The sequence below is a fragment of the Haliotis asinina genome, chromosome 5, assembly GCF_037392515.1.
Source record: "Haliotis asinina isolate JCU_RB_2024 chromosome 5, JCU_Hal_asi_v2, whole genome shotgun sequence".
Lineage (NCBI taxonomy): Eukaryota > Metazoa > Mollusca > Gastropoda > Lepetellida > Haliotidae > Haliotis > Haliotis asinina.
Window position 1 is genome coordinate 51823858 of NC_090284.1, and position 8989 is coordinate 51832846.

Sequence of the window (8989 nt, forward strand, 5' to 3'; positions counted from 1 at the left end):
AAAAAACCCAAAAACGCGCCATGATGCCACACAAACACATTTCAGTTACGTGGACAGCATCGAAACGTTTACAATTTTATTATTCCATGAGTCAATATTTGTTTGGAATTATGTTTGAATTCAAACTACTACAGTTATGCGTCACTTATATAAAAATACCGATGAAATAGAGCATGACCCTCTTGTAAGAGGTGTTCATGTGACACAGGTCCGATACAATCACATTAATAATGACTGGTCAACAGCTGGTGTCTAATTGATTATCTAGGCACAATACAAGGTCACATGCATGATTCAACGTTCCACGTCAGGTTTATTTTCAAGCGTCGACAGTATTACATCTATCAACAATACTAACACTTTCGTCGATGTTGCAACTAATCTAAACTGACCGTGATGTTGCAACTAATCTAAACTGACCGTGATGTTGCAACTAATCCAGGCTGATCGTGATGTTGCAACCAAGCTAAACTGACCGTGATGTTGCAACTAAGCTAAACCGACCATGATGTTGCAACTAATCTAAACTTACCGTGATGTTGCAACTAATCTAAACTTACCGTGATGTTTGAAACTAAGCTAAACCGACCGTGATGTTGCAACTAATCTAAACTGACCGTGATGTTGCAACTAAGCTAAACCGACCGTGATGTTGCAACTAAGCTAAACTGACCGTGATGTTGCAACTAAGCTAAACTGACCGTGATGTTGCAACTAATCTAAACTGACCGTGATGTTGCAACTAATCCAGGCTGATCGTGATGTTGCAACCAAGCTAAACTGACCGTGATGTTGCAACTAAGCTAAACCGACCATGATGTTGCAACTAATCTAAACTTACCGTGATGTTGTAACTAATCTAAACTTACCGTGATGTTTGAAACTAAGCTAAACCGACCGTGATGTTGCAACTAATCTAAACTGACCGTGATGTTGCAACTAAGCTAAACCGACCGTGATGTTGCAACTAAGCTAAACTGACCGTGATGTTGCAACCAAGCTAAACTGACCGTGATGTTTGAAACTAAGCTAAACCGACCGTGATGTTGCAACTAATTCAGGCTGATCGTGATGTTGCAACCAAGCTAAACTTACCGTGATGTTGCAACTAATCTAAACTGACCGTGATGTTGCAACTAAGCTAAACCGACCGTGATGTTGCAACTAAGCTAAACTGACCGTGATGCTGCAACCAAGCTAAACTGACCGTGATGTTTGAAACTAAGCTAAACCGACCGTGATGTTGCAACTAATTCAGGCTGATCGTGATGTTGCAACCAAGCTAAACTTACCGTGATGTTGCAACTAATCTAAACTGACCGTGATGTTTGAAACTAAGCTAAACCGACCGTGATGTTGCAACTAAGCTAAACCGACCGTGATGTTGCAACTAAGCTAAACTGACCGTGATGTTGCAATTAAGCTAGACTGACCGTGATGTTGCAACTAAGCTAGACTAACCGTCTGTTGAAAGTAACCCATACCAGGACTGTTTCACAAAGCTCTCGTAAGCTTAAGCTCTCATAAATGTTCTTGTAGCATTCGTACTTCTTATGTTATAGTATAAGAGACACGAATGCTGTCTAAGAATTCGGGATCACAGGCTTACGAGAGCTTTGTGAAACAGGGGTCAGATGACCATGTTTAGAGGTAAATTGGTGGTGCTTTCCACACCACACAAATTACTGACGTCCCTTGTGTATACGATATTCTAGATCAGTACGAGACCTCCGAAAGATGATCCCATATTAGGGACACTAACACGAATCCGAGAGTCAAATATCTATGCAATCCATTCATTTTCAGCTCGACTGTCTGTGCCCGTGCCGCTATATCATCCAGAGGCTCCACTTTCAGGCTCGGTGTCTGTCCGACGCTCTCAACAGACGATTCTTCTATCAGCCAAGACTAAAATTGATAGATATGATAATCTGAACCTATGGTTGTGCCGTTTGCTTTTACAGATTTTGGCATATTTATTTTGTTTTGTTTTTGGTCTTAGTCTAATGGTGGGATGAACTAAAAAACCGTTCAATATTTTTCGGCAAAACTTGGTAGATATATCAATCAGAGCCTAAAGTGTCGACTTTTGCAAGTTACAGGTTTTTTTTGTAATTTATTATTTTGTCGGTTTCCATGTAAACGTTTCGGACATAATCTCAAAATGGGGTGATGGGTTTCGTTTTCGGAGCAGAACTAAAAACCGTTCAATATATTTAATAAATTGTTAGATATGTGTGGCAGACCCCAAAATGGCGCCTTTTGCTATTTACGTATGTTTGTGATTTATTATTTTATCGGTTTCCATTGAAACTATTCGGACTTAGTCTCAAAATTGAGGGATGAGCTTCGTTTCCGGAGCAGTACTCAAAAACCGTTCTTTATTTTTCTGCAAAACTTGGTAGATATACCAGTCAGAACTCCAAAACTTCTTCATATTTTTCTGCAAAACTTGGCATACATGTGGAGGAGACCCTAAAGTGGTGCCTTTTGCTATTTACAAAGTTTTGGTATTTTTATTTTTACCGGTTTCCCTGGAAACGATTCTGACTTTGTCTCAAAATGGATGGATGGACTTCGTTTCCGGAGCAAACATCTCGAAAACTGTTCAATATCTTTCAGCAAAACTTGGGAGATATTTGAGACAGACCTTGAAGTGGTGCCATTTGCTGTTTACAGATATATGGCATTTATATGTTTCATGATTTCTATGGAAACGATTCACACTTAGTCTAACAAAACATCAAGTAAATGTCAGATGATTTGTCCTTTCAAATTTGTTGGGGCCGGGGGGATATGTCATCATCTGATGACTCTTGTTATTTGAGTTTAAAGATACCAGTTTGAGATCCACATATCTACCTAAATTCTAATTTCAACGAGTATACTCCTGTCTCAGCAAATTCCAATCAGACTCACATCAGAGACACATTAATAGATCTTGGTATATTTTCAGAGATGTTCTATTTGCAAATCCTGCAAATCCTGCAAATCCTGAGCAATGATGTGATATAATCTGCGTGAATCGGGCCCTTCGCTTCATGTGCAGAAAAAACACAGAATGGATCGAAGTCAGCATTGTACCATCTGACATTACACCCAACTCTCGGACTGAGACAAAAGACACAACTAGGCCAATTTGGGCAACCTAGGACACCCAGTCAGAGTTGCCGTGGACGTAATGGGTCTCGATCTGACTTTATTTGTTGGCGCAATAGATCCCAACCTCATCTGCAGTATCTGTAGCAAAGTGTTCGTGAACCCAGTGTCCAACTCCTGTCATCACAGCTTCTGTCAGTCGTGCGTCGAGAAGAACAGCAAGTCGAGGAAGCCTAAGTACTGCCCAGAATGCTCTACCGAGATCCGCGCAGAGTCCTCGGCTTTATCGTTTCAGCTGAAACTCAAGTTGTTGGCATTGAGAATCAAGTGTAACCATGGATGTGGCATTGTTTGCGAGCTAGCTGATCTTCCTGACCACGTGACTTATGTATGTCCCAACGCTCCCGTTTCTTGTCCTAACAAGAATGTTGGATGTTGTAAGACAGTGAAGAGATGTGAGGTGAAGATTCATGCTGAGGAGTGTTATTACAGGTACGTGGTTGATCCTTTTGCATCAGATCATGGAACGTTGTTTTCACGAATTAACGCTGATACTTCCTCATATGTCTAAGTGATTGTGTGGGTAAATGAGTTCGAATGTATCAGTGATTTGGACGTTAGCATATGAGTGTGAGTCTATGAGGTTGGTTTAACATTGCTTTCAGCCTGTCTGCTGATTACTTGTGAAATGAACGGAGTGTAAACGTTATCAACTGCAATAAAACCATCAATCACGGATGTAATTTGTTAGCGAGTGAGCGATTTTAGTTTTACGCCGCTTTTAGCAATACTCCAGCAATATCACGGCGGGGGACACCAAAAAATGCGCTTCAAACATTGTGCCCATGTGGGGGTAATTTGTCAACTATCATAGAAAGGATACGACCCACTGAAAAGCGAATTGTGGCGCAGTTAGAGAAACTCAGTCACTACACTATTTATACTCACATAGGTACGATTCCCGACATGGTCACAAGGTGTGAAGCCCATATCTGGTGTCTCCTCACTCACTCACTGGTTCACTAGACCACAATTTCACTTTCTTGCAGATTTGTGGAATGCGAGGCCTGTGGGTTTCGGGTTCAGTACTGTGACCTCTTCACTCACCAAAGCAAGACTCGATGTCTGGAGAAGAGGCTGAGGCAGCAAGTTGCGCGCGCAGTTAAGTCAACCAACATGGAGATCAGGCGTCACCGGGACTACGTTCAGCGTCAACATTTCCAGCTTGAAAGACATCAACGACACGCGGTAATGAGTCATTTCAGATCCAAGCAACAGAACTACCTGGTCAGCGTGCGCTCTAAACACAACGACGACGCCAACCACGACGCTCTTTTCGCGTCCTCCCCTCGGTCAAAGAACTCAACTACTGGGGACCAGTCTCTAGTTCTAAGTGCTGGCAAATCTCCAAGGCCAACACATACAGGACAAAGTGTCTCCACTTGCAAGAACTGCAAGAAACCATTCAGAGAGGCAGGCAACCACAGTATGGCATGTTCCTACCACGTAGGGGTGAGTTTCTTAGGTGTTAATATCCACCACATTTAATGACTGATTCGTGCCAAGACTTATGCCATTAAAGTGTCAGATGAGATGCATAGACGTTTTTTTCCATTATTGTTTTATGCACAAGAATAGGTACATTCATTCTACAATGATTTTACATAGATGATATAATGGTTATGCATATTGGTAAATCGTATTCCATACTGTGGGTATTACTGTTCACCAAAAATAGGAATATTCGTTCTACAGAGCGACAGCATGGGGATATAAATGTTGATAAGCACTATATCGATGTTCAATAAGTTTTTAATATTCATAAAAATAATGCATTCATTTTACATTTAGAGAGATGCATAAAAGTTGTCCTCGAAGTTAAATCCTAGTGAAATCGTTTGGGAGGGAATAACATTAACAATTCGTCAGTTCTGTTAGATCTAATATTTTATAAACTTATCCCTATTTTTGAACTTGTTGACTGCTATGGCAACGTACCTTGGTATGTCGGATCTATACCCAATTTCTGAAATATCATGCTATTTCTGTACTTTGAAGTTTGAATCAAGTAACTTATTTGCACTTATATATGATGGAACAAAATAAGGGATCACATGAAAGGACAAGTGTTCCTTTTTTATTTCCCAAGGTTTCTTCACAAACTGTGTATCGCTTAGCTTGTGAAGACACCCGGAAGAAAGTAAGGGAACACTTATGCTTTCATGTGATCCCTTATTTTTTTCCCTCGGTATTTTCCAAACTGGTGAACTGTTGCTTATATTATTGTGGCCATCCGAGATAACTATTATCTGAAATGGACAATGCCATAAATGCATTGTTATAACTTTGTACCATGATCAATTTATTTTCTTTCTTTTATATTGATGGACTAAACATTTGTATGAAAGTGGTTGTTTTCAAACCAGCTGAGTACTCATTTGCTTATTCGTCAAATAGCCTGGTGCAATTTTAATGAAAAAGCCTCTGTCTCTTTCTTACATGTACCTCCAACAGCCAGTAAGTGTACACTGTTTTTGCTAACATTAATTATTGACGTGATCAAATAACATTTCCACTTAATATACAGAATATTTGCCTCGCCACTAAAGAACCGTGAAATATTAATTTTCACATTCTACTTAAATAGAGCCTGATTAACATTTTCTCTCTTCTGTTTGTTTTTTTTTATAAAAAACGGAAAACCAAACGTTTCTCCAAATAATGATCTTTTGTACTTTTCCATTACGTCTGCAGATTGTAAGTATATCTGTATGTGTATATATGTGTGTGTTTCTTGTGTGATACAATATGCAACCCAGTCAAAGGAGATTTTTGAGGTGACCTACGTTTTTCTGAGCTTGTATACCTGACTCATGCCTGGTTTATCATTGGAAGCACTGAGTACATTTATCGGTTTATCCTTTTGTATAATACGTTTTTTCAACACGCATGACACAGGGTCTGATTGGAAGCTTAGACATGCATTTGTATCGTTACGTCTATCTCGGCGTACTGCACCGTGAACTACTTATATGTAACTCCTTGTAGTCTGTGTTTTCACATGTCTGGAAGTCAGTTGGAAATATATGTGTAGATTATATTAGTAAATTTGTCACAAATGCGGAGACTGGGAAAGGCAGGGGCCATGGGCCATTTTGCACATTAGAATGAAAAATGGGCCCTTAAAATTTGAAAGTTTACTATTAATAGAAATGGAATCGTCCATTCTAAATTCAGAAAATGACTAATAGTCCTGAAAATGGCCCGTTGTCCAAGATCTCTTTCCCAAAGAGGGAATGAATATACTGTTCATATATTGGGGGGGGGGGGTAGAATACTGATACGCAGTACATACGTATGCATGCAGTGGGTAGTATAAGACATATAGTGTGTAGTATAAAATATATGTTGAACATAGGTTATATATTGTCCTCGAACACCTCCTTTGCACCACGTGTAACGAAACCCTTCACTATTGGTTGTGTTCACTGCTGCACCGATCATCTACACGCGGGCCACTCACATACGGCATCTGACATGCATGAGTTGGAGCGGTATCAGTAATGTCTACATGTCTGTGAATATCTCGTGTGTATATAAACGTCGGGATAGCCTAGTGGTTAAGGCGTTTGCCTATCTCTTTCAACATCCAAGTTCTGTTCTCCAGTAACAAGAACACACACTTTCAATTTCTCGTCCATTTGTGGCTAATTGCTAAACACTACGTAAATACTAATCAGTTCTGTTAGTAAACTATTCGTCTGAGTCACGGCACGATAAAGAATCGAGAATATCACGTGAGAGAGGCGTACATTTTTCGTGTTCTCTGTCCTCGCCATTTTCATCATGCTTGCACTGAATCTTTGAAGTTAACGTATCTTAAAACTGTTGTGTATATTTTGGTATAATTCATACTGCCTTCAAATGCTGCACCATAATTTAATACTATTTGTGATATACTTACATCAGTTATTCCTCACATTCCCTTCTGTGATATGACATGCTAATCGCAAGGTGATTTTTATGATAATATTCTATCAACCTGGAGTGACAGATACAATGGAATATTTCGGAAACAGCTAATTATAACTGCATCTTCAATCTGTCACACCATTTGTTAAAATAAATGCCGTATACATTGCGATGTTGAGATACTACGTCCCCCCTGGCAGCAGTTGCCATGGTGACTATGTCTATAGACCACAATACCGCAAAAGTAAAATTGCTGATTTCCCTATTGGGGCTATATTGAATATTATTTGGTGTAGATGTCGTGCATCCCCGATACTCTCCAGGGTATACGTTCCGACAAATCTGCACTACTAGTATACTGATTGGATAAAAAGTCAGCAAAGGGGGGTAATACAGTTATTAGCCCTAGAGGCATCCAGGGTACTAGTGGAGATTTATCGATTATACCCTTGAGATTATCGAGGACGATGTAGTGGTGAATGTCACATATATGTAATTTATAATTTACATAAAGGGATTGATGCCAATAGATAATGGACTCCAAGATAACACATTAAATAAGTCTCTATGAAAACTTCACTGTTTGGCACTTAATGTCTTTTCTCTACGCCTTTCTATGTCAATATACATGCAAACAAATATATAGAAAATACTATATACTTCATTCGTGTATGATATAATGCATGAATATTTCAACGTGTATATATTTACACTTGATCTATATGTTTACACATAATATGTAGAATGCATTTGTTTTCATTTTTTTCATATGGATGGGGCAGATTAAAGTAAGTATATATATTTCGAGCATGAAAAAACTGGTCAATTTCAACCAAACTGTTACAAGACATAAGCCGTGTAAAATTGAGATAAGTGTTTGAAAATCCATTCAGTTTCTTTGTTAAAAGTCTCAATCATGAGTTCTATTAAGGTTGAATGTCTAGGAATTGTGACATGTGTCTGACAAATGTGACACATTCATATAATTCTCAGCTGACACACCAATCGAACATCTCAGTGGTCTAGCAAATACAGCTGTTGACAGGTGGGTTCGATCCCCGGTCGCGTCATACCAAGAAACGCTAAAGATAATACGTGGGTCTGCGTTGCTTGGTGTTGGAGTTAAAGAGGATGAAACAATGGTTCAGAATATCAATATGAAATTGTCTGAGCTGACATGACGATCCAGGTTAGCATTGGCCTTCAACAAGCCATATTTGCTCCATAAGAGGCGACTAACCTGATCGAGTGGTCAGTTGAGCTGACTCGGCTGACACATGGAATCGAATCCCGATGGCGCAGATCGATGCTCATACTGTTGATCATTGGTTTGTCTGGTCCAGGCTCGATTATTTACAGACCGCCGCCATATAGCTGGAATATTGGAGCTGGAATAGTGGAGCGTTGAACAACAAACAAAACATAGAGGGCTAGCACTGCAGTACCCACAGATACTAAGTCAATACACCCTGTTTCACGTCACCTGAAATAAGATTCTTTTTCTCTTTTTCATATTGAACGATCTTGATAGCTTTTTGTAAGTATGTCTTTTCATCTTATAGTGTGAGTAATCTGAGCAAATTTTGTGCATTTCACGTTTAAAAATTTTTGTCTTTTGCCATTTTTTCACCTGTACATAATTTTATATGTCTAACTAATATGTGCTCCTCATGTAGACATTTACGTATAAATTGTATTTTGGGGTCATATTACCCATTTCGGGCGTGGGGTGGTGTTGCGGGTGGAGGTAGGGTGGGAATGGTAGGCTTCTTCATTTCGAAATATTTTTAATACATTTTAACACGATACGTTTTATGTTTCATATTTCTCCAACAACCGTGGTCTGCAGGGTGTAAGTATGACGTGATTATTACAGTTAAAACGTAGCTATTAATCCATAAATCTTTAACGTTGTACG

The 8989-nt window shown here is 39.3% G+C and overlaps 1 protein-coding gene across 1 annotated transcript; it reads left to right on the top strand.

The window, feature by feature from the left end:
• Positions 1 to 3181: 3181 nt before the first annotated feature.
• LOC137283909 (E3 ubiquitin-protein ligase PDZRN3-like) lies at positions 3182 to 4647 on the top strand. The gene is made up of 2 exons (XM_067815584.1): positions 3182 to 3591; positions 4149 to 4647. The coding sequence occupies exons 1-2, from the start codon at positions 3182 to 3184 to the stop codon at positions 4645 to 4647; spliced, it is 909 nt and encodes a 302-aa protein (XP_067671685.1).
• Positions 4648 to 8989: the final 4342 nt, after the last annotated feature.

Excerpts from the sequence above, each read along its gene's own strand:
- LOC137283909 (XM_067815584.1), top strand. The coding sequence starts at position 3,182 with ATGGGTCTCGATCTGACTTTATTTGTTGGCGCAATAGATCCCAACCTC. Across the intron at positions 3,592-4,148 it reads GCTGAGGAGTGTTATTACAG|ATTTGTGGAATGCGAGGCCT; the intron begins GTACGTGGTTGA and ends ACTTTCTTGCAG.